At 34.2% G+C, this 26,388-nt stretch overlaps 1 protein-coding gene across 1 annotated transcript in view; it reads left to right on the plus strand.

The window, feature by feature from the left end:
- Positions 1–26,388, plus strand: part of LOC118750977 (proteoglycan Cow-like) — a 67,993-nt gene that overhangs the window by 39,895 nt on the left and 1,710 nt on the right. The window contains exons 6-11 of the mRNA XM_036485734.1: positions 2,848–2,996; positions 9,610–9,842; positions 13,571–13,690; positions 18,764–18,857; positions 19,200–19,586; positions 23,353–23,490. Coding sequence (XP_036341627.1) covers positions 2,848–2,996; positions 9,610–9,842; positions 13,571–13,690; positions 18,764–18,857; positions 19,200–19,586; positions 23,353–23,490 — 1,121 coding nt within the window. The remainder of the gene's footprint in view (positions 1–2,847; positions 2,997–9,609; positions 9,843–13,570; positions 13,691–18,763; positions 18,858–19,199; positions 19,587–23,352; positions 23,491–26,388) is intronic.

The raw sequence follows: 26,388 nt of genomic DNA on the forward strand, positions 1-26,388 counted from the left end.
TGGTGGGTGGTATGCGGGGAAGTAAAAGAGTGTCCTATCATTATTTTTGAATGGTAGATTATTTTGGAATGGGCAAAACGAAAAACTAATCGCCAAAATGTGAGTGTATCTAAATATGTACATATGTATTTGAATTTTTAATAAAAGTGTACAGCTGCTAGGGCTCACAACATTCCATTGTGTATGTATGTATGTACATACATATTTATGTGTGGGTGTATTTGTACAGGGCATCACTATTTGTTATTAAATAATTATATATAGGAAATTAAATATTATAAACTACTAACCAAAATTAAACAAGTAATTTTTAAGCAAAAAACACAACCGACTTCTATTCTTATATAAAAGTTTAGGAGTACCGTCAATTTATTCAGGATCCGATGACCGGAGCTAAACAAAATTAGTATGGGGCCACCTCGTAGACACTACTTTTCCGATAGAAAAAGAATTATCGAGACTGGTTGACGTGGTCCAAATTTACATACATAAAAAAAATATTCCAACGAATTGATAACCTTCTCCTTTTTTAAGTCGATTAAAAACAATTTACTAGTTAGGTTTATTATGTATATGTATGAGGTTCGGCTTTTACATATGCGGCGGCTATCACTAGCATTTTATTGCTACCAATTGATTTCGAATTCAGATCATAACTAGAGTTCATTACAAATCCCAAAAAGCTGCGCAACGTTCGGTTCGAATTTGTGGAATTCATAAACTTGACCGAATATCTCGAACTTGTTTGAAAAGGTCATGTAACTAGGCTGTGTTATCAATTGTTTGTTTGTACTCGCAAAAGATCGGAGCCGAACGTTTCACTTCTGACAAAAGCTTTAAATCATTGCTTTATCGAAACGAAAAAAAAGGGAAACGCCACTATGCGTTTTCAAAACGTCTAAAGCGCCTTTTCAAGATGAAAGGAATCGCAAATTTATTATCATTGTCCTATAGTGATTTTCGCCCTTGATTTGAGTTTATTCTTTTCATTGTCAAGGACCAAATGGTTTGTTTGGTAAGTTAAATAGCATTATTTTTATGATCTTAACAGAGAGCCTATTGACTTTTAAAAGCCACTTGATATTCAAAATATATTCAATAAATTAGCTCACGCTGGTTATCACGCTGGTAACTATGTACATATAATTAATAATATAAAAAATTATGTACTTACATAAATATGACATCATGTAGTGTGCGTCTTGATGCTATTACAAACTTAAAGGCGCCTACGATATCTATTTACATGTTTATATATATTAGTACTCTAACATAAATATTGCCACCGTTCGTTTGGCGATTCTACAGAACCGATTTGAAAATCAAGAACACCATATGGAATACATTTTTCTGTAGATGAAGAGAATTTGTATGGTTTCAAAGTTACATCAAATTATCGGAGGATCAATTCCAAGTCCTGCCAAAGTCCTCCAATGACCAAAAAGATATAAAAAATTGTAGTCACCTTATAAGTTAAACGACGTGCTAAATTAGGAAAACTCTCCAAGGCTCTTGAAAAAACTAGAAAACCGGTCGAATTTCGACAGTAACTCTGACACTACCAGTATTATTTATTATATGGAAGGTGTTTTTTTTTTGTTTAAGACAGAAGTACACCTAGAGGGATACCGGTGTCTTTCAAGTGGCTACATACATATATTCAGAAAATTAAAACAAAAATAATGGTAAAAGTTAAAGTTAGCCAAATATTTAGTACCCTTGAAAAATTCGTTATTACAACTAAAATTGAGTGTATGTAGTCATTTATTTAGGTAAAAAATTGTATCGCTCGGTTTAAGGCAGTGCGATTTTTAAGGGTAATGCAGCACAGCCACAAATTGTTAAGAAGCAAAACTCTTCTCAAAGTAAGCTCTCCAAACTAGGGTGGGTAATTAACTAAATTCCTTCACGACCTAACCCAATTTATACTATGAAGATATGTATTTTAGACCGAACCATCTTACCAGCAAACAAACAAACGTTCGCCGTACACTCCTAACTCTTAAAGTACTTTTGACAGGCAATTAAGTAAAAATAAATTTTTTGGCCGTACCTTGGAGGTCGACTTTTAGTAATTCAGGAATATTTTTTACGCTAAATAGTTCTATTAGGATAATAAAAATACATATTCACTTTCTTAGCAAAAGTTTAATGATTTTTGGTGAGGTTAAATTTACCGATATTAGGGTGGTACGTTAGTGTGATAAGAAATGAGATCTAGAGGGTAAGTACTAGAACGGGGTACTTAAGGTCAATGAATTTTGGAACACAAAGAAATTGTATCCTTAAGTCGGTTAAAAAAATAATTGTTTTCAGAAATGCCCTGCAGAAAGAATTCAAACCTGGAGTTGGAAGACGAATCCTTATTTTTCTTTTTTGGGTACGGTCTAATGTACATATGTATGTATGGTCTGTGTGTATGCATTTCTGTGTGAAATATTTCAAGTTAACTGGCAGCTGACTGGCGCTGCCTGCCATTGGACTAAAATTTGCATAAGAAATTAATTTTCCACTACTTCATTCACTTACTCGCTCTCTCTCTCTTTGCGTGCCACAACCAAAACGATTTCCTGCATTCAACATTCAACTGTTCAATAACGCTTGCCCTTTTTCCAACTCTCTTCTCTTTTATTCTACTTTCATGCTGATGCTTGGTTAACTGCTGCTGCTGCTGTTCTTCGCTTATCCGCTACTCTGTGGCTGCTGAACGTGCCGTTGCATCTCGTTGCAACCATGCCTACCATCCATCCATCCACTTCCGATGCTGAGCCAATTGTTGTCTACCCCTCGCTGCCAACAACACCAACACCGCACACTTACCGTCCGCCGCCGTTTGCTCTCTCTCAGCAATTGTAAGCCCTGCCCGGTGGCTAAGCCAACTTTCTTATGCGGCGCCGACAACCGTACATACTCATCGCTATGCAGATTGGATTACCACAACTGCATACATTCAACAATCATAAGGATAGCCTGCAAGGGATTCTGTCCATGCAAGGGTAAGTAAAGGCAGACATTATTAGTATGCTACATATATAAATTTTGTCGACGAATAACTTGTAGCGTCTCCGCATTGAAATCAAGAAGAAGCAATTGGTTTGAGAAGGGCAGGCCCCAATATATACAATTACTTGCTGGGTGACTATCTAGACATTCCTATGTATGTATGTGGTAAAGGACTCAATAGTCCTTTTTTTTTTTTGTGTATCAAGGAGCTCTCTTGTAAAAATGAAGTTGTCTTAATACTGTAGAAAAGTAAATCGCCAGTTGACATGCTTTCACTGCAATTTGCAATTTGCCAAATGGAAAAAGAGCAAAGCATATTGCGTTGATAAAATTGAAATTACAAATGAAAACTTGCAGTTGCCGCTGGTGCTTACATTAGGTTTTAGGAGCCAAATGGGTGCATTTGCATTTGAAATGATGTTGCAACATTTAAAGAGTAATGAGACAAAAGTATTCGATCAAAATGATTATGGAACCTAAATCGCCTTTGGTTATCAGATGTTCACCCAGGTGCATTTTGCGTTCGTGCATCTCAGTGCAGGACATTCTTCTAAGATGCAGTTTCGTTTTCCGTCCTGAAAAATCTGCATCGCTCTTGCGAGTAAATTCCCAGTTTAAGCAGCCGGAAGTGTCCTGTCAGGATTTCTGTAACAATTTTTAAGTTTTTCTTTGCGTTTTAGATTATATATTCCTAAAAGTGCTTTGGACTGCTCTAGACCTGGTATTACGCGAACGAGTTCAGAGCGTGCCCCTTTTCCCTAGGCACAGAAGGGCTCTGGGCCGGTGAAAGGGGTTTATGCACCTGTCCCGGAATCCAGAGAACCCCAACCTGATTGGTCAGACCAAGAGTATTCAGCTTGTCAAGGCACTCCAACACTAATTTAGATGTTACCTGGTGAGATCTGAGAGCCTGGATAGCCGCTTGGCTGTCAATTAAGATAGCGCGCCTCTTTCTATGGCATATGTTTCAGCCTGGAGAGTAGACATATGTACATATGTTTTCCCATGGGTTCCAAGTATCTTAACCTAGGCCCAACTAACCCTACCCCGGTACCCTCGTCGGTCATTGAGCCATCAGTGTGCCATTTCTCTTATTTAGATACTGAAACAACTTTCTAGGAGAGTTAAGGGCGTGTCAGACGTGGCAATATTTCACCAACTTGTCCACGCAATTCGATGTCAAATTGAGAAAGGGAAATTTTATTTTTATGTGTGAACAGCCAGAAAGACCTTTCTGTCACATTTCGGAAACCAGTTTCAGAAATAAAAGTCAAGAAAGAGCGAAAACCGATTTCGAAAACTCATATATATTGCAACTTACTTGTGCTGCACTAGCAATTTTTATTTCTGCTGCAAGTGCTGTCAAACTAATCGTGTGTTGCTGTGTGAAACTATTCGCGAGTTTGTGAAAAATAATAACGGATAATTTTGAATGATTTCTGATGATTTTAACTAATTTCACAGATTTACAATAAAAAAGTTCCTGAATGCGAATTCGAGATCTGTAAGCCTCCATAATGCCAGATTCGAGGTCATTTGAAGCTCAAGTAGGGAAAAATTCATTGAAAAATAAAGGGACCTCATTCAAATTCAAAATACACAAACAAATTTATTTTTATTTTTATTGAATAACTTGTTTGTCTTATTTGTCCCTCAAATGACCTCGAAGCTGACATTATGGAGGTTAACGGACCTCCTATTCGGGTTCAGCGCGAGTCTAAAACCCCCATACATATATATATGTGAATTTTAGTTTTATTTAATGATATCTTTCCCTATTTTATCTTCAAATAACCTCGAACCTGAAGTGATGGGGGCCAATTGACCTCGGATTTGCATTCACCGCGTCGATTAACATAGGGATGTAGAGGTTTGGTTCAATATGCAGACAGCTTCTTTTTTTCTTTGTAAACCTCTGTTATTTTACGGAATTTAATTGTTTTGTTATAATAAATTATTCTTTATACTGAAAATAACGTGCATTATAACGAAGAGAAATAATGAACAAGCGGTAAAGTGGCTCACAGTTGCATTTCGTTATCGAGAAAGATTTCCAGAAGTTCATTCGATGTGTGAACAGCCAAAAAGCATTAAAAAAATTTCGGCTTTCGAGAACAAAAAGCTTCTTTCGAAAGACACTTTACATGCAAGGTGTGACTACTTATGGAACTGCTTTCTGAAATTGCAGTATAAGCAGATATTGAGCCCTTTGCGCTTGCGCGTTGCTTGATACTTTCAATCCAATCCCAAAGTTATTCCTAATGTAATAAGCGCAAAACTGTAAAGCGCTCGAACTAGGCGATATTAGGTTCGAGCCCGAAGAAAGCTCAATATGGAATATACTTAACGCAAAAAAGCTATTCACCACTTAGATGGGCTGCAATGAAGATAACAATGCCTCTATATTAAATATAGGCAGCCATAAAACTACTGAGATATGAAGCTTTAAAAAGGGGCTGCCAATAAAAATACTAGAGTGCCCCTACGTGCCCTTCACCAAAAGAAAGGGAAAAGATTGTAAAATTGCAATGCGCGGCAAAAATAAATTTAGAATGGAAAAAGACACCGACTTCCACCATTTGCTATAAAAATTTCGTTTTTTGAGTTATGACAGTCTTTTAGTAAATCACCGATATGTACTTTTACCTTACACTCGCCAATTCGAATGCGTGTCACGGCGTATAAGCAACCTCTTCATTATTACCACTGCTGTTGCGCTCGGCTAAGAGCGTGTATCCACTGTATGGCGCCTGCAACGTCAACCACTTAAATGCTGTATCCTGCATTCCGGCATTTTTATGCACTCAATGTAAATATTTTCCATTCAATTATTTTATGTAAATTATGTTCAACATTTTTTGTTGCATTGTTTCGATTTTAACCGCCTATACTCATTTGCTCCTGTGGTTTACTGACGCAGGTTTTACACAATTTTTTTATTATAATATTAATTAGTTTAATTACGTTTAAGCTGATAAGTTTATGAGTGACATGCATTCATTTTGAGATGTACATAACTGTGTATGTATTGTTTGCAAAACTGATTATTGAAAACAGCCAAACCAAAGTTGTGCTGCTGCCTGTGGCAGAAATAATGTTAAAGATGGCGATCAGCAATGCCTTTGCCGCTCTCTGCCGAACATTAGATACCCGGCGCAAGTATTAAATATAGTTTTTTTTCACCTTTCCGAAAAATACCGCTACATGCAGGGGTGATTCTACTGCTATTTCTTCCAAAATTCCAAATAATGTTACTTCTTTTCAAGGGATTGTTGTTAGTATCAATTTTGTGAAAATTATCGTCCTCAAATTTTGAAATATCGAAGCTTCAAACATTTATGAAATTTACCGTTATATAAAAGGTAGGCGTAATTTTAGTCCGATTTCAAAAATTTTCAGCGTTTTGATTTTATGTGGCAAGCACAACAACCATACCGAGTTTGGTATAAATTACTCGAAAGTTTACCGAGATACACATATGGGGTCATAAGTGGGCGGTGCCACGCCCATTTTCCAAAATTTTATAATAAACGTATTTTCTGCTAACCAATTTTGAATAATTGCATCAACTTTGAATAAATTAGCTTCAGTATTTAATGATTTATCGACGAATTCGCATTTGCCAAAATTACCGTTATGTGGGCCTGGGTTTTGTCCGATTTTAAATTACTTTCCGATTTTTTTTACTTTCGTTAGATAGGATTTGTAGAAAAAATTAAGCAAACCGAAGAAAAATTAATATTTAAACTGCACAAATCTAAGCAAAACGGCAACGCTGGAAATTAGAGAATAAGAACAAAATGGTTTACGTCGCGTCGTTTGAACGAAAGTATTTTAATTTATAGAAAACAGAATGAATTCGACTGCCAATCAAGCAACAACATTAATTTTCATTCATTTGAATCGGTATACATACAATAAATTTTTGTATGCATATAAAGTCCATTAAATTCTCAATAAAAAATTGTGTGCTTTTTTTTTAAGAAAAAACACGATTTTTCTTGGGTTTTAGTGCTTTTTCAAATTCAAAACTTGGCAACACTGTCCACAATATTTATCAAAAAGTAGAATTTTGTTGTTCAAGATGCATGGGGATAGTTCTCACATAATATCTTAATGATAAACAAACTCTTCATTTTGTCCTTCTGTCTAACACTGGAGTTAGGATAAGGTGCACTTTAATCATAATGACCGATAACAAAATTTGTTTGTTGCCAAAATCTGCATGTTGAACATATGTATGTATGTCAGTATTTCTATCGTCACAAATAAATTAGCGCTCATGTCATGTGTGAAATTTATTTTCACTGTTCACGTAAAATGAAAATTGATCGATGTTATTAACTTGATATGGCCAAATAATATTATGAATACACCACACACATGACTGTACATAAATGCGCAATGCAAATGCAATTACTACATAGGTATATGTACGTACATATAGTAAAACTACAGAAAATATGTGCAATCACTGCGCGATGGGCTATTAATTTATCGTACATACCTATCACTATATATTGAGTAAACAGTTTTCGTGACTTTATGTTAGTAAATTTACTACACGATACTAATTACATAGTTTATATATACAAATATATATAGTTATGCATGTACATATATACCAATGTATACACATAAGTTATGTACAGCAAAAACATTTCGTGTGGCTTCGCACAGCAAAAAAATATGTATGTACATATGTATTTACTATCGCTGAGACACTAAGCTGCTTTATTAAATCCTGTTTGTATTGTGCCACATTAAAGGACAATAAATGAAAAGCAAACAAACAAACAAGTTAAGGCTATTAAAAATGGCGGTTTTAAAATTATTCCTCACGAATATAACCTAGTGGTGGTATTGTTAAAATAAAAATGTTTTAGTTAATTTTTCACCTCTACTCTCTTAAATAATTGTTTCTGTGCGATTCTGCATTCATAAAAAAGTTTTGTAAAATATATATGTAAGTACATTCTCCGGTATGCTTTCAAAAACTCCATCTTATCAAACCCGAAAATTTGCTTATCAAAAGTTTGGCAGCCGTCCAAGACAAGTGGTTAGATTAGCATATAATCTCTGAAGAGTACCAAGGTTTTTATCGCTAAGACAATATCGCACCGCAGCGGTCGGAAAGTGCACAGCACCACCACTGCCCTCCGGGCTATAAACACTTAACCAAAAAAACAAACCGTAGCCCTGCAGTGAAACCCCAAACTAGTCTGGAAAAATACTAGTTGAAATATAATACTCAAAAAATTTAACACTAATTAATGGCAAATCTAAGGCTGCTAAATAAAAATGTGTAATATATTATAGTGTACTTAATCAAACGTTTTTTATTGTACATATATGCATGAATTCATTTAATTTTTTGACGCCAAAAGTAGTGGTTTCGGTCCATAATTGGACTAGTATTTTTTTGTTTACTATGAACTAGTATATTTCTGACCGAAATATGACAATTGCCATCTTGTAGAACATCCCCATCCATGTTAAAAATACCAGTTCATTTCATGGAAAAATATAGTTGGCTGACTAGTTGGGCATGCGGTTCATACTTGTTGTAAGTTAGTTTAAAACTGGCACATTTGACTACAGGGAGTAGATAAGTTTCCTCGTAGCTTCTGACCCCTAGCGACCTTATTTAGGACATGACATGATACTATACGTCAATGTTGAGGGCACATCAATTTCTATAACAAAACAGTTTTTAGTGTCACGTTTGACGGCTTGAGGATGAATTACGGCATTTCTAATCGCATGATTACGCGTTTCAATCCAGTTACTGTCTGGATCTAGATCTAACGCCAAACGTGTGTCCAACATATAGATAGAAACTCACGGCACCAACTAACTAAAACTCAAACTCATCTAACAACCTTTTCTTTTTGGGCAGATCTAGTTGGAACTAAAATTTTTCTAGAGCTACCCTCAGATGATGCTGTCTATGGTCACCCTTGACAACTTCACCCATCTATGCAGGGTTGTGGTAACGCTGCTACAACAACAAGATTCAAGTTCGGTTTTTCTAATAGCGATCGACCTTCGGCAGGCAAGTGGTGATAGTCATAATTATACCCGCTGCTGATGTGGAAGAGACTGCCAAATGGAATACCACTGTTCATTTATATTCGACCGATGATAAGTTTCTGGTTCAAGGATTAAGAGCCGCATGCAAAAATTTTCTTTCATGAAAACAAACTATTTCTTCTTATGTACTTCTTTATTAACAACTTGCTTCTTTGGTTGAAGATTCAGAATGGAAAGATTTTTTTTATTGCATTTAGAATCATAGATTTAGAAATATTCGAAAAATTGTTGGGTCGCAACAAAATTTACTTTCACCTGTGACTGAGAAAGTCTTTTCTATATATCCAGGATCCGTACAGCCTTCGAACATTATTCTGTTCATTTATTTAACAAAATATATACTGAAGAATTTCTTCGGAAACATTGAAGCACCTCAGCTAATGAACTAAGGAATACTCCATACTAACTACAATTAATAATTTAATTAATAAATTTACTACTCCATACTATTTACTCTCTTTATTCACAGTTACTAAATTTCTCGGGTTATTTATTTGTTTTTTTATTTGCCAGAAAATACCGATGGTAAACGCTTGCAGCGTTTGAATGAGCGCCAGAGCGCTTTCAATGCCAAATATAAGAAGACAATTGAACAACAACAGCAGCAGCAACAACAACAGCAGAAACAACAAATGCAACAACAACTCATGTACAAGGACAACAGCAATAGTAATAATATTTTGGGCAACTCGAACGATAATTTGGACAACACTTTGAATAGCAACAATTTTAATGCTATTATGGATGTAAGTAAAGTATAACAGAAGTAAGAACCGTAACTAACCGATTACACACGAGTACTATGCGTATTATTAACGAACTTGAGGGTTAATTTTGCTCATTGAAATTAAAAAAAAAAAAACAAGTAAGAAAGTCTAAGTTCGGGCGGAGCCGAACATTAAATACCCGGCGCAAGTATTAAATATATGTTTTTTCACCTTACCAAGCACAATAACCATACCGAGTTTGGTACAAATTGGTGAAACGGTTACCGAGCTACATATATGTGATCATAAGTGGGCGGTGCCACGCCCTTTTCCAAAATTTTATCATAAACGTATTTCTTGGTGAAGAATTGTTTGCAAGCATCAATTTTGAATAAATTAGCTTCAATAATTACTGATTTACCGAAGATTTCGTATTTCTCTAAATTACCGTTATATGGGATGTAGGCGTGGTTATAATCCGATTTTAAAAATTTTCGGTCATTTAGTATGCCGTACCAAGGCCAACAACTGTGCCAAGTTTGGAAGAAATTGGTGCAGCGGTTACCAAGATATACACATGTAACCATAAGTGGGCGTGGCTACGCCCATTTTCCAAAAAATTATAATATTCTTATTTTTCGTCTGAAAATTGTTGTAAATATCAATTTTGAGTGAATAATCTTTAGTAGTTACTAAAATATCGCAGTTTTCGTATTACCGAAAATTACCGTTATATGGGAAGTGGGCGTGGTTATTGTCCGATTTTTTAAATTTTCGGCCATTTAGTTTGCTGTATCAAGGCCAACAACTGTGCCAAGTTTGGAAGAAATTGGTGCAGCGGTTACCAGATATACACATGTAACCATAAGTGGGCGTGGCTACGCCCCTTTTCCAAAAATTTATAATATGCTTATTTTTTTGTCTAAAGTTTATTATAAATATCAATTTTGAGTGAATTATCTTCAGTAGTTACTAAAATATCGCAGTTTTCGTATTTCTGGAAATTACCGTTATATGGGAAGTGGGCGTGGTTACAGTCCGATTTCGCCCATTTTCAATACCAACCTACCTTGGATTAGCGGAAACCTACATACCAAATTTCATTGAGATATCTTAATTTTTGCTCGAGTTATCGTGTACACGGACGGACGAACAGACAGACAGACATGGCTTAATCAATTTCTCTATTCATTCTGAGCATTTATGTATACATTTGTCTATATCTATCTCGATTCGTTTTGGCTGTTACAAACAACCGTTATGTGAACAAAATTAATATACCCTTGTGCACAAGTGCGCTCGGGTATAAAAATGTGTTGCTGATAACCAGAGTAACAGCAACAGATAGCTAAAATGAATTTCCCAGTATTTGATAAGCAGCTTCTATGCAAATCGGCATTGGCATAGTCTTTGATTGCAAATTTTGAGAAAAAACCTGGAAATTGCCAATTCTCTCGGAAGAATTAACAACCATAAAATTGTAATAAAAACAAGTAATTTTTAGCAAAAAAAAACCGACTTAAAAAAAATATATATATATGTATCTATATATTTCATGATCCATGAAGAATTATTGAAATCGGTTGACGTGGTGCAAAGTTATGCGGTAACATACATAAAAAAAAAAAATAATAAGGCGAAATTTTTGCCAAAAAAAAAACCTCCTCCTTTTTTGGAAGTCGGTTAATAAGGGGCAAACAGTTCGCCTAATCATATTTATAAATACCAAAAAGGAAATTTTTCGATGTAATTGTATTCTGAAACTCTTGAATTTATTTTAAACCGTTCAGCAAAATCCCGGAAAAGTCAAGAAAAGATCATAAAGTACCCGCAAAAATCCTCAAAAAAAAAAATGCTGAAACGTAAAGCACGAATAATCTCCAATCATTACACTACACGGCAAAATTTACTTTTTTTCTGGATATTGCACCAAACCAAAGAAGTAATTTCTCCGTTTTTCGAAGTTAGCTTTCAAAATCGAGATATGGGCCTTCGAAGTTCGCAATAGGTAATTTGTTAAAAAATTATTTTTAAATATTGTATGTAAATAACTAAAAAAGTTAAAATATATGTATACGCAGTCCATCTTTTCTCTTATTTAAACGGTATGCAAACTTATATTACAGACTTAAAAATAAGTTCAAAATTTTTAGAAATATAAGGTTTTTAATTTTTCGAAGATCTGACCTTTGACCCCTTATATCACCTGTATAAAAAGTTAAGTAAAGTTATATACCGCTTTTTAGTTGTTTACATATGATAATTAAAAATATTTTTTACATAAGGTCCAATTTCGAACTTCGAAGGCCCATACCTCGATTTCGGTGGCTAACTTTGAAAAACGGAAGCAATTTCACCCATAGAAACGAAATGCACAACACGGTCAGCCAAAAAAATTATTAAAAATCAACACGATTTTCTAGCTTCTTGAAATTTGCACTTTAACCTACTAAAATTTAATAAGCTACGAAACTGCATACCCAAAACTTTTTTGAAAATTAAATTTTGAATTGAATGTTTAAAATTTTCGGGTGCAAATGTTAAAGTTTGTCCAATTTTCATAATTTTTGTTTGAAGTTTGAAATGTGGATTTATCTAAAATTTAAATAAGAAAAAATTTATGCCATTTAAAAAAATGCGTAAAACGTAATGAAATGATTATTTTTTAAAGCCCAACTTTGTCATTTGTCATTTTTGCTATTTGATTCCAAGTGGAAATTCAGCATTATTTATGTGGCCTAACCAGCGCTTGAATTTTAAATATAAAATAAATATAAACATTAAATAAACAAAATCAAAATAGCCGAAACTATTTTGTTTCGTTGATACAAATTAAAAAAAAAAAAAATTTATGCAGACCTCCTAAGCTTAGAGCTAATTTTATTTATAAAAAGCTGGGTTTACTTTGGCTTCAATACTTCATTCGTCGTTGGCTGCATGGATTCGAAATTGTCAAACTAGTCAGCTTCTGCATCAGGTAATACCAGTTACCGAACTAGTAAACGTCACCACCAGTTTATACCAGTTAATTAATAGTTTAGATTTTCTACACGTCAAAATAAGGATTATTCTCAAAGTTGTGTTTGTCAACCAGCAAACCTTCACTGTGGACCCATACATACTCTTCGTCCTGCACATATGTATGTATATACATACTTGTGTATATAAAAATATAATTACATACATAGTACATATGTACTTGTAAATATACAATTTTCGTGTTTGATTATAAGGGACAAAGCATTTTGGGAGTTGTATATTGATTTAGGTGGAGCATAAATTTGAGCACAGCCGTGCACAGCGAATTGGTACCTTTTGTGCAATTCCCTGAATAAATAATAATCGTAAATTTTACTTCAATTTCTACAACGCCGCCTGTTCGCCTTTTTTTACTACAACAAATTTTTCTATTGCTCTAAACCATTGTGCTTTCTTTGCTTTTTCTTTTCGCTTATTTTGCACTGCTGCCGCACCAACGCACCAACGCACCTCCACCACCACCACCACCCACATGCCACATTGCTACCGCTGATTGCTTTCGACTCCAATTCGGACGCCGCATTTTTCGTTGCTTTTCGTTAATGTGTTTACTGGTGTGGATCGTTGTTTTCACATTTCCGAACACGTTATTTCGTCGCACCGCTCACCGCTCTCACTGGCGCCTGTTTATATTTTGCATTGGCTTCTTGCGTCGCTGTTCACCGTTATCACCATTATCGGGCAACATCCACTCAATATACATCGATATACAATACGTATGTGCATAGGATAAGGATGATAACAATCGGCATTACAATCACATAAATTCGCAATTCACATTCACACCGGAGGAAATCAAATACGATAATAAACACTATAAGTACCTCAAGTATACCGCCTACAAGAAGGTAAGTGTTGTATTGTTCATACTTATACATATTTACTGCATACATACTATAAGTAAGACTCATCCTTGTAGATATGAATGCGTGTATTTATGTACACTTAGGCCATTTTTTATGCGGTATATGCGTTCCTCAGAAAGCCGCATAAAAAAAAAAAACCGCATAAAAAAGTTCTTTACTTTCATACAAACACAAGGGATGCGTTCTAGCATTTTCAACAACCGCATGAATTCAGATAAAAAGTCCATGTAAAAAGTTTCAAAAATTCGCATAAAAAATCCAGTGAGGAAATATTAAACAAAAGCAAAACAATTTATTTCTTCACTTCAACACTTTCCATGTTATTCCATGTAAAACTGAACAGTAATTAAATAAATAATTTTTTTTTTCTGTATTTTAGCCAAAACCAAAAAAAGTACCACAAATACATGAATTATATAAGAATGTAAACACAAATTAATTATCAGAAGCATTGCCTAAAAAAATTTAATAACAATATGGTTTGAAAAACCGCATAAATTCAAATCCGCATAAAAAACCACATAATATATGTGTATATAAAAGGATATAAATATAAGGATATATATATATAACCTGAGTATTTATACATGTACATATGTATGTATGTACATCCAATGCATTTGGAAACTTTGGAAACCACTTCAGGCAGGAGAGAATTTCTATGCCCACCATTCTTGCTGAAGCAATTGCACAAATTTAAAAATAAAAATAAAATAAAAAAATAACTTTTTAATATACCACGTTCCTATAAAAGGACTAAAGAGTAGAAAGTAATTTATCCTACTCTCATAAAATTTGCCTTTATAAGATTTGATTTTAAAATCTTTGCAAAGGTCTTATTATTAGATTACGATTGATTAAAGTTATTAACTGAAACTTCAACTAAAAGTCGGCACGGCCATAAAACTTCACATACATATGCTATTTAGGCTAAAAAGCATAAACATTTTTTCCCATATATTCATTAATTTCATTCAAGACTAAAACTATATAAGATAGACCCAAAAATTTCTATAGCGCAAGTACACAATTTGAGATCGATTTAATCATTTGTAAAAAGTCTATCACATGCGCCCCACGTATTTCATTTTTGATATCATAATTTGATTTGCTAAAATTTTAAAATCAAAACTTCCCTATAAACATTGGGTTCGGGAAACAATTTGAAAATGATTGGAAAACTAATGCCGTATTCTCTTCTAACGAATCAGCGGTTTATTTTGTGAATGTATGAAAATTTTCAATTGCAATTTCGTAAATAACACGACTAGATTTTGGTCCAGTACTCAAACAGTTCGTGTTATGGTTTTGACTTTGAGATAATTTCTGCTCAATCTTCGCTGGCAGTGACGAATTTTATGTCACTAAAGTCTGCTAATACGATTTACCTCTTTTGACATTGTCACTTCTCTAAGTATGAAACATAACTATTCTCCTTGCATTCTATTGACAGTATAGGAAAGAGTACATTGACCATTTTGTACGATAACGCCGACAGTAAATTTTACACACAAATAAATGAATATATTCGCGAAACTATGGGTAAATTATAGTAGTTAGTTTCTTTCTCTGACGTCAGGATTTTTTTTTAAGACTTAGAAATTTAAAAAATATGATTATTTCAAAAAAAATATTTAAAAAAAAATCGGTGCAATGTAGGATAATAATAAGGGTATCATATAAAAGAAAAAACTCCGTAGAATTATAGCAGAATAAATTTTTTGGTGCATAAGTACGAATGGGTATGGAAAATGTGCTTTAAAAATTTTGTGCTTAAATATCCTTGAACATTTGCAATATTTAAAAAAAAATATTGTTTGAGGACTAATATTCGCACGACCTCATCATCGAATTTCGTCCTGCAAATAAAATTTATAAAAAGCGCATTTTCAATACCAATTCGTCCTTGTAAACTAAAAAACTTTATTGTTTTTAAAGTCAACAGAATTTTCTCTCTCATTTGGTACCCATATTGTTATTCCACATTGCACTGATTTTTTTTTATAATTTTTTTAAGTAATCATATCTATAAAATTTCGAAGTCCTTTGAAAAATATATCCTGACGTCAGAGTGAAAAATTAAAAACACAGTCTCGTGAGTATATCGATTCTTTTGTGTGTTTTGAAATTTTTCCGTTTTCGTCGCACGGTGTAATCGTAGGTGAAAATAATAAGTGACCGATTATTTGATTGAAATGGAGAAGAAAAACTTTTAGAAGTCATTCCAGATAAACTGAATGAGCACCGCTACAGCTGCCTTTTAGGTATACATAGGTATTAGAGTGGTCCAAAAAAATAAAGTCGGAGTTTTAATGCCGGCACACCCTAGGATTGATCTATATCGAAAAAAATATACCCCAATTTTTTTTTTAAATCAAAAAATATTTAGGGAGTGCTCAAAGCGCTCAAAGTTTTCCATGTATTTTATATAGAGAAAAAAACATCTTTTCGTAGAAATAGTGTAGAATTCTTGAAAATCAATATTTATCGATCGAAAAACTTTTCTTATCTTCAGGAGACTCCCAGTAATAATACTAAATTGTTTTTTTTTTTTAATTTTTTCATGGTAAATATATTTTATAGGTCCTCCAAAGCCCTTAGAAAATGCAATGGGGGGGGACCAGTAAAAAATCTTTTATCATAAGAAATGGTTAAATAAACAATTGGATATTTATACTGGAAGCCTCCTGAAGAGAACCACAGTCTTCCGGTCGAAAAATATTGATTTTCAAGAGTTTGATACCATTTCTACGAAAAATAGTTTTTTCTCCATATAAAATACATGGAAAACTTTGTGCGCTTTGAGCACTCCCTAAATATTTTTTGATTTCAAAATAAAAAAATATGGGTATATTTTTTTCGGTATATAACGATCCTAGGGGGTGGCGGCATTAAAAATCCGACCTTATTATTTTACATACATTTTTGGACCACTTTAATAGGTATCCTGTACATTGGTGCCGAACTGGTTTAGTTCTAGCCAATTTAGAACCGTGTGTACTACGCGTCAATTTCTAGCAACATTGCGATATCAAATCTAGCAACATTGCGATATCGTACAATCCTCTTATCCCTTTTTGATAGTTCCGAACTAGTTCTAAATTCGTCATTTTGGATTTATGTAGATTTCCAATGAAAAGCTTTTGTATTCTTTGCCACTTATCACATTTCCTGTTACTATTTGGTGCTTAAGGCCAGTATGCAGCTCTCAAGAAAACGGTCAAGAAAAAAATTGCCATTTTTTCGTGTGTATGTACTGCCTCAAGAAAATTTTACGCAAGAAAAATTCGCAGCCATTTCTTGTAGATCATTTTATGTAAAGTTTTTTTGCTATTCTTGAGAGCTGCATACTGGCCTTTAGCAAATATGCGTATGCTTGAAAGGAAACTTAAAATTTTTAGTTTATATTTTATTGAAATAATTTACTTATTTACTTTGCTTTAACCACTTTTAAGCGAAGTCGTACCTGAGATCTCAGGACTCTCAGAATCGGTAGTCTTCACTCGACGCCACAGCCGACATTTGTGAGGAAATTAAGGAATTAAGTGAATTTTAGCTTTGACTTTGGCAATCGTCGAACTGGTAGGCCGCCGCTTAATAGAAGTAGAATTTTCACCAAATAGTTTACTTTTTTACGAGGAACTGGTATAGTTAGAGTACATAACGAACTGGTATGACTTTCATTCTTAAATCATAATTCGTGAATTGGAATTTGTGCATACTGGTTAAGTTTTTCAGTAAAGGGTCTATATATACTTACATGTATATACTTACATATATGTATGTATATATGTACAATGAAATTTCTCGAATAGTTGCTACTTCTGCTGCTGTTGTTGGGCCACACTAGCACAAGCGATGTCTTATATTGAGCTGGAATTTTCCATGGTAGTTGTACAAGTTAGCACACAATGCATGTCCTTACAGTGCAAATGAGCATGTAAATATGAATTTCGTAGGAGTGGCTCTAATATCTAGTATAAGCAATTGGAAAGTATTTGCCTCCCTTTGCAACAGCTGCTCTGCGTGTCCTTGTTCTTTTACCTCTTTTGCGTTTACCGCAGCACTTGTGGTCTCTATTCCATTGTACATATGTATGTACATATGTACATACACAATTGTTTCGATAACTTTCAGAGAGTTAGTGGCAAGGAATTTCTCTGACAGGCAGTCATTATCACGCATAACTCTATATTCACATTTTGAATAGCATGCCATTGTTGACGTTGTGGATAAACTTATTCTACATCGTTTTTTTTTTTATGGAATTTGAGAGGTTATATTTTGACAAATTTTTTTATTTATTCATTTAAATTGCGATTAGTGTAAATATACCAAAGACGCGTTATCTTTTTCCTGAACGATACACAAAAGTATACGGGTATTTATGGCCGCAAACTTGTTTTGCAGTAAATTCCTCTAGTTGTCAGAAGAAATGAAACTTTTAAGTACTGTTTCGGAGGATTTTAAGCAAAATTTTATTTTCTAAATACAACAATTACAATAAACACAACTCTTTAATACCGAAATTTAACGGGCTATAAACCTGCATATACAAAAATTGTCTAAAGATTCTGATTATTTTTCTAATTGATAATTGAATTTTCGCGAGTTATGCAAAACCTTTTAAGCTTATGTTCCTGAATGAACTATATTTAAAAAAAAAATAATAATAATTTAAATTCAAAAAAATTATAATGTATATTTATAAATACACCGCATCCGTCAAAGTCGGTAAATTATTCGAATAACAGTTAACCAAATACACTCGTAGCGAAGTCTCGCGCAACCGAGTCCAGCTAGTTAGGTTGAATCCCTATAATATGCCAATCAATTAAGTCGCAATACGTTTGAAAAGTTTGCTACATGCTTTTTACTTATTTATATTTGATAATATTTTAAGTGTTGATTCGTGCTTAAGATAATTAAAATATGTTCTCAATAAATGTTTAATGATTTCACCATGTCCACAAGTATTATTACTATTGAAATAATCTATAGAACATTTTTCGTAAATTTAATTGATTTAAATTGTCCTATGCCTTTTCATTGCAGGACAGCCAATATCCAGAGGATAAACATAAAATTCGTGGTTATAATGAGGTTATCGAGAAACCACAAAAATACAACAAAAATAGCCTGAACAATGGTACGTAATCACAATCAGAGGCAATCTTATAGGTACATACATATACATATATGTACTTAAATCTGCATGTATGTATATAAATACATACATATATATATGTATGTACATATGTGCCTGCGTATATATGTGTAGAGCACCACACAACACTCAATCACCAACAGCAATCAATACTACAATTTGCATTATTTCTCGCATTAATTGTGACCTTTTCAACTCGACACACATATGTAAACACTTACATGACATACAAATGTATGTATGTATGTATGTATAAGCACAACCTAACACAACCAGCGAAGCACTTTTAATCGCTTAATCTCTCATTTCACCTTCTCCCAACAGGTTTCCCATCCAAATCGCCCGAATGTAAACCACAACAGCTGACCGCTATCGGCAATCGCCTGCTTGATTGGTTTTCTGTCATAATGGCTGACAGCAAGAAACGCCGTCAGCATAGCCAAAAATCGAAGGCGCATTTCCCACCCGCTTGCAAGACCGAAGCTAAATGGATGTTTGGTCATTTGGATTTGAACAACGATGGCTATTTGTCGCTACAGGAAATGTACGATTTGGAACATGATCAGAATGAGCGCTGCATTAAACCATTCATCGATACTTGCGATCTTGATCAGGACAATTCGATTAATACGCGCGAATGGTGCCGTTGCTTCGAGAAGACCGATCGCCCATGCGCCGCGGTTCGACGAAGAATCGCTGGCGACTTTGCAGGTGAGATAGGTACAGGTGGACTTTTATTTCTTGAAATGATTTATTTCTTTAAATTCCTCGTTTTTTAACTGCTACACATAGAGAAAATGTAAAAAAAAAACAAGAGAGTAGAATCGCCAAACTAAACGAAGACACACACACACACACACACACTGGCTAGTAGTAAATAGTTAGCTAGTAGTAAATATTTGAACAAAAACAGATTAAAAGGGGTATTTCAACAAGTGATTTCAATTTGTATTGACCCGTTTGTATTATTTCTTCTGCAAATTTTGTTCGACCAAAATATTTCGGAAAATTATTAAGATTAAAGTGAGCTGGACCGATTTGAAAATACCTCCAAAAATGGAGTTTTATTTTTTATAAATAATAATAGTTTCTTAAACAGTTAAACAAGTGTATGTAGATATTTTGAAACACAAAGCAACTTGTAGGTAGGTACAAGTGGCGCACTTGTACTTACTGAACTTTTTGTACAATTGTAAACAATTTTCTACCTATCTCGAACGCTGAGTAGTAGACTCAGTTGAGTGAAGTATGTATTTTGCCGTTAGCATACCATTTTTCTGTCGATATGTGGTCAAGTGCTTCCTAAAGTGAAAACCGAAAGTGTATCGGTATCGAGAGAGAATGAGTACTTTCTCAGGTTCAGACTGAATCAAGAACAGTGTGAAACTGTGCTTGAAGATAGAATTTCTTTATTTTCTTTCACTTTTTGTTAATAATGCAACTTTTTTCAATATTGTTTGCCTTGCAGCCGTATTAAATTAATAATATATGTGTTATTTTTCACCGCAAGAGCTATATGTCCGCCGAAAACAAATGCTCGTAATAGAGCTCTTGTTAATAGGGACAAGGAATTTCGATACGATACCATATCAATATCTTTTCCATTCGATACCGATACTTTTTAAGCGATAGTTTTCAAACGATATTTTTGGAATCGAGTACCAGAACCCTTGTATCGTATCGAATCGTAAAGGTGCATTACAAAGTTAATGCTATTAATAATATATTGTACTTTATAATAAAAATAGTTTTTAACAAGGAATGAAACCGAAACCCAAACCGAAACCGTAACCGTTTAAAACCGTTTCGTTTTTCAAAACCGAAACCGAAACCGTAACCGTTATCTTGACCTGAAAAGGAACGATACCGAAACCATTTCAATCACAGGTTTCAATCGGTTTCCAGAAATTTACAAAAATAATAAATAAATAAAAATTTCTTTGAAATAAATGATTTATTTAACCAAAATCAGCAACATTTTGCTAAAATTCTTGTTAAGTAGTAAATAAGTATGGCAAGGTAACTTTCGCAAAAATCTGCTGATGACTTTGTTGTTGTGAATCGATAATCGATTAATTATATTTAAGTAGTTTCTTTCCCGTACGCAATGCGAGATCCCGCGTGTGCCCAAAATAGCCCAGAAATCATGCCTGTACTCAACAAAATGGGTAATAGAGAGCGAAAATTCGAGCGTATTCGATCGTAAGTGTATTCTTCTTCCTGCCCGAAACAGCCCGAAATTTTCTCCGAGTAAAAATGGATAAAGTGTCAAAGTGCATATCAGCTGTATTGTGTTTACATGTTGCCTGCATTTACTTGGTGCTTTTAAGGAAAAGTGAATGGCCTGTTGATGTATTTTCAATCTATGAACTTAAAATCAAATTTGTGAAACCAAAATTCAATTTCCAAGTGTTTGCATTTAATACCGTGTTCTGACCGACAACAAAAAAACATTTTTCCTTCATTTTCTTTTCATTTACAACCTTTAACTTTCATTCTTATTTTGCTTTGGCCAGGCAATTAACAATAAATCCGAAATGGCGTATTAAAGATGATAAAATATGACTTCCACTTCGATAAATAATCGAAAAAAAAGTTTTAGCAACTAAAACATGTTTCCGATGTCGGTCAGAACATGGTATAAGTGACAAAAACAAGAACAACGCGAATCAGCTGTTTCTCGACTTGTGGGCACGAAATGTGGGTTTTTGCGTTTCCGTACTTCTGAACTTTGTTCCATTTTTGAAAGAAAATGTTTCTCTTATTCTCTAATTACCAAATCCGGTCCCGATTGTTAGGGAAAGAACCTAGTGTTGATATTATCAGTGAACTGTAATTTTCGATTTTCTTTCCTCAACGTTTAAGACATTGTGATTTAAATAATATTAACAAAATTTCTGTGAAAAACCGAAACCGGAGCGAAACCGAAACCAAAACCGAAATAAATTTTGAAGAACGAAACCAAAACCGAAACCGAAACACTTGGCAAAACCGAAACCCAAACCGAAACGTTATTTTGAATCGGTTTCATTCCTTGGTTTTTAATATGGCTGAGGAAAGGTGCAAATATATGGCCATTCCCATCTGGCTTGGCATGACAAAATGTTATAAAATTAAACGAAACCGTCAAGATTTGAAAACTCTCGGACTTGATCAACACTATTTGAAGTAGTATTTGAAATATTTGAGGTTAATTTTCCAAGTTCCAAAATGCAAAAATTTGTCCTGCTTTTTTATCTGTCGTCACGTTACAAGACATTACACGCTACTAAAATCTCCATCAAAACTTTTTTGTTAATATTGTTTTTAAATTAATTTTTAGCGCGAATATAATATGCATTTTTAGTCAAATATATATTTTTTTATTTTGACTTCAAAAAATAATCGACTAACCGATTCTTTTCGCCTTTCTCAACTAACCGCTCACAAACAACTAGTCGAATTTCTGGTGAAAAACTATCACTATTCGAATCATTTCGGTTAGTCTACTCGATAGTGAGCGGTTAGTCGAATGCGCGCAATTAATCGAATTATTGCAATTCGACTATCAACCCGCAAAAAAGTTGCTAATCGACTAGTCGACTAACCGAGTAGCCGGATAGTCAATTTTTAACAAGAGCTCTAGCTTGTAAATAACAAAATCAAGGCTATTCAAAATTTGTATATTAAAGTGCAAATCGAAATGCATCTACAAATGCTTGTAGAAGGTACATTTACAAGTGTAGAATATTTCGCTGATAGTTACAAGTTTAACAAATAGTATAATAACTTGTAGACTTGTTGCATTTATAAACTTTGTGTTACAGACCCCAGATCGAATATTGATATCGTGTTGATTTCCTTCTTTCAATTAGTGCAGGATAAAAGGCAAAAAAAACTTATATTTTATATAGATACTATTTATGTAGGTATGTATATGCATATATGAAAACTCTTGTTGAAATACCACTAACTACACTACATACATAATACGCACGCACACTCAAAATAAATTTAGTAAAATTTTTAAACAATTGTTTTGAAGCTTAAACTTTTTGGCACTTTACACTGCATTATGGCGCTTTCACTTTTCAGAACTTTGTACATAAATGCATAGAGATTTTAAGACGCTTTCGAATACGCTTAGTAATATTTAAATATTTAATGTACAACCCGAATTACCATTAATTTTAAATCGAGCTTATTAAATTTTTTTTCAAAATTTTCCAGTTATACTACTTACACATATACATATATACTTGTATTTACTTATATTACTTTCTCAAATATATTTTCCTTTTACTTCTAAGCACACTTTAATGCTTTTTAGTTGTTAATCTTAATTACAACATTTTTTTATCCGCTTGTGCTTTATATATTTTATATATCTAATCAAAAAGCCACTTTCAACTTCCGCAATAATTTTAACATACAAATCTAATTACGGTTTAATGCTTCCCTTGTCAATTCCTCTATCGCCTACTTTGTCGTACTTAAGGCGCCTATGCACCGGATTGCGATGTTCAGGGCTTCTATAAGCCTACCCAGTGTCACAACTCCGTCGGCGTATGCTGGTGTGTGGACAAGCATGGAGTCGAATTCGCCAACACACGCACCCGAGGCAAACCCAACTGTGGTAAGTTGTTGCATGACAAATTTGTAAATTCATTTGTTCACATCAAGGCACAGGTAAATTGGTTAGTAAGTAGATAGGCATGTTATTCGATTGGCTTATAGAGTTAGCGAGTATGTATGTAGGTATGTGTGAATGGAAGAACATGACTTTACAAATAACTATAAAACAAAGAAAAAATCCGCATGGCTGCATACTTAGTATTCCAAAGAAAGTTTTAAGTATGCGAGCTTGCTTAAGAGCATGGGTTGGCAGTTGCAAAACTTTCGAGTTTAAACTTCTTGCATAGTTAATTGCTTGGCAATGGCTGGCAGCAGCTGTCTTGTTGTCCACTAGCCGCTTGGGCTTTAATTAGTAGGCTTATGGTGCCGAAGGTGAATAACGCTGCCAATATTAAATGTCCCTTCTGCATTGAAAGTGATTTGTGCCAAGGAAATATTGCTGGGGCACAAGTGACTTGCTGATTGCCGATTTCCCACAAGTTTATGGGTGAAGTACAAACTACGCAAGTATGCAAGTGTGCCGGCATACAAGTTACTCGAATTATCCAAAGTTTACAATTATATTCACAGATGATATGTTTAAGTGGCAACAAGCATGGGTTAGATTTGCCAAATATCTATGCTTTTGGAAATTACGCAAAACATATGGAACGCTTTAGTTGATCTTTGAGTTGCTTATTATGAGCATTTAATGACCACAGAGTTAGTCACAATGGCGACATTTTTTTATATTGAATAGTGATATATACTTTATTCTGTTTTTATACGTTCCAGACAAACCCGCGTCTAATAAAAACTGTGTAAAAAAGGACCTGAATTACATAGAAAAAAGGTTAATTAAAATAAATTATTCATACAAAAAAAAAAAATATTATTAAGTTTTTATGTACAACAATACAAAAATAGACATACTTAACCTGCTATGAAAACAAATTAGAAAGGAAAATTCCCTAAACAGATTTTGAAAAGTTGACGGTTTTATGAGTTGTGAAGCGAATGTCTTTGGCGAAGCGAATGTAAATAAGTGCCGTCCCTAAATTGGAGCGCTAAGCGTTGCGTTTTCCATTTGTCAACGAGTGTCAGCGCGCGCTATCCCCAAATCAACGCGGCGTAATTTTTGACATTTTTCTCAAGTCCTCTCGTTTTTATTTTCATTTCCTCTTTCACCTTTTTGTCATTTCTCTTTCTTTCCGTCTTCTGCAACCAACTTCAACACGTAACGCCCTGTTAAAAATTAAAATTCCATTTGCTCGTCGTTAAGGCCGCGTTGTTGTGGGATGCTTCATACAAATTGTATAGGCATGAGGATTTTTGACAGTTGCTTGGCGCTTGAGGCGCCGATTTAGGGATGGCAGTAACATTCACAATATTTTGACAGATCCGACGAATCCAACGGCGAAAATGCGCCAGTGATGATGCCAAGACGAATCTATACAAGGTGGTGTTACCGGCGAATTAGATTTTCGCTGCGGTTTTGCAGATTGTCAACATTATGTGTTTGTTGTAAACAAGGCGAATTCGTAATACAACAATTTACAACGAACACATCTTTTTAACAATCAGTACAATCGTAGCGAAAATCTAAATTCGCCGGTAGCACCACATTTTATAGATTCGCTTTGGAATATACCTTAATTTTTTATTTTCGCCGCTAGTTCGCCACAATTATTATGTCACCCAAAAAAATTTTTTCATTAAAATTTCGATTAAGGGGCTTTTTTTAGTCGTGCTAAATCTAATAAAATCGTGTAAAAAAACCTTTTTTGGCTAATTTTTACATTCGTAAGTTATTTTATTCTGAGGTCCCACATACGTATACAAGTACTGCATAGATGGTTGTGTGAAAATCGCGTTAGCATTCTTAAGTGGTGATCAAAACCCAGGAAGGTTTTGCTCCATCGCATCGCAATGTTTAATGGATAAAAGTTCACGCTTTTTGGTAAAAATTAGTATTATTTTTCATTACATTCGGTTATGATTAGAAAAATTTGGTGCTTAATATTTTAGTGGAAATTTTAACCATCTATAAGCGACTTTTTAAACAGTGGGTTAAAAGGCCCGTTCTGGTTGATGGTTTAAACTGTTTGTAAAAAGTAGACCGCCCTTGTTTTCAATCCACAATCCGAAAAAAAATCGTAAGAACTCCGTAATTTAACATAACGGCAAATAAGATTATTTCAAAAATTTGTAATAGCGACAAAAATTAATCCAATAACTTCATTTTTCATTTGTTTTATAGATCAGTAGAGAACATAGAGAACCATGTATGTATGTATATACTAGGGATGGGCACGGGACTAAATCTATCTAAGATTAATTCATATTTCAAATTAATTTTAAATAATAACGAAAACAATGAAAGATTTGGCATCTTCGGTTATTTCGTTTTCATCTCAATAAAACATAAAAAAGTGCTTATTTCATAAGACGTTTTTAAAGAAAATTTTCTGAATTTTCGGAGGTTGCAAGTTTTATCGGGAGTCCCGTCCCGCCCGCAAAATTATTAAATACCTTCCCGACACCGTGCATCCCAGCCATTTTGAAATTAGTACGTGGCCCTCGCGAGTCCCGATGTCCCGTGCCCATCTCTAGTATATACCTCAGCCCTGCCCCTATTTAAATTCAAAAACCAATTCAAGAATGAATTAAGTAGAACTATATTCTGGATTGGCATGGCGAATGCCTAACGCTGACGAGATGACATGATAAGATAACTAGCCTCATGGAGTCTGCCTTATGGGCAGTAGCGCCGGCATCGCCGCCGTCGCAAAGCCCGTCGGCGTAAACCTCTAATTCATACATACATTCATGTACACATAGTACATACTTTCGTACAGAAGTAAAAGTAGTGTTCTTCCGCCGCATTGGGTAGATCGAATTTAACTTTTAAGCCAATCAA

Source organism: Rhagoletis pomonella, unplaced genomic scaffold, assembly GCF_013731165.1.
Source record: "Rhagoletis pomonella isolate Grant_MI unplaced genomic scaffold, Rhpom_1.0 Rhpom_scaffold_00478, whole genome shotgun sequence".
Classification (NCBI taxonomy): domain Eukaryota; kingdom Metazoa; phylum Arthropoda; class Insecta; order Diptera; family Tephritidae; genus Rhagoletis; species Rhagoletis pomonella.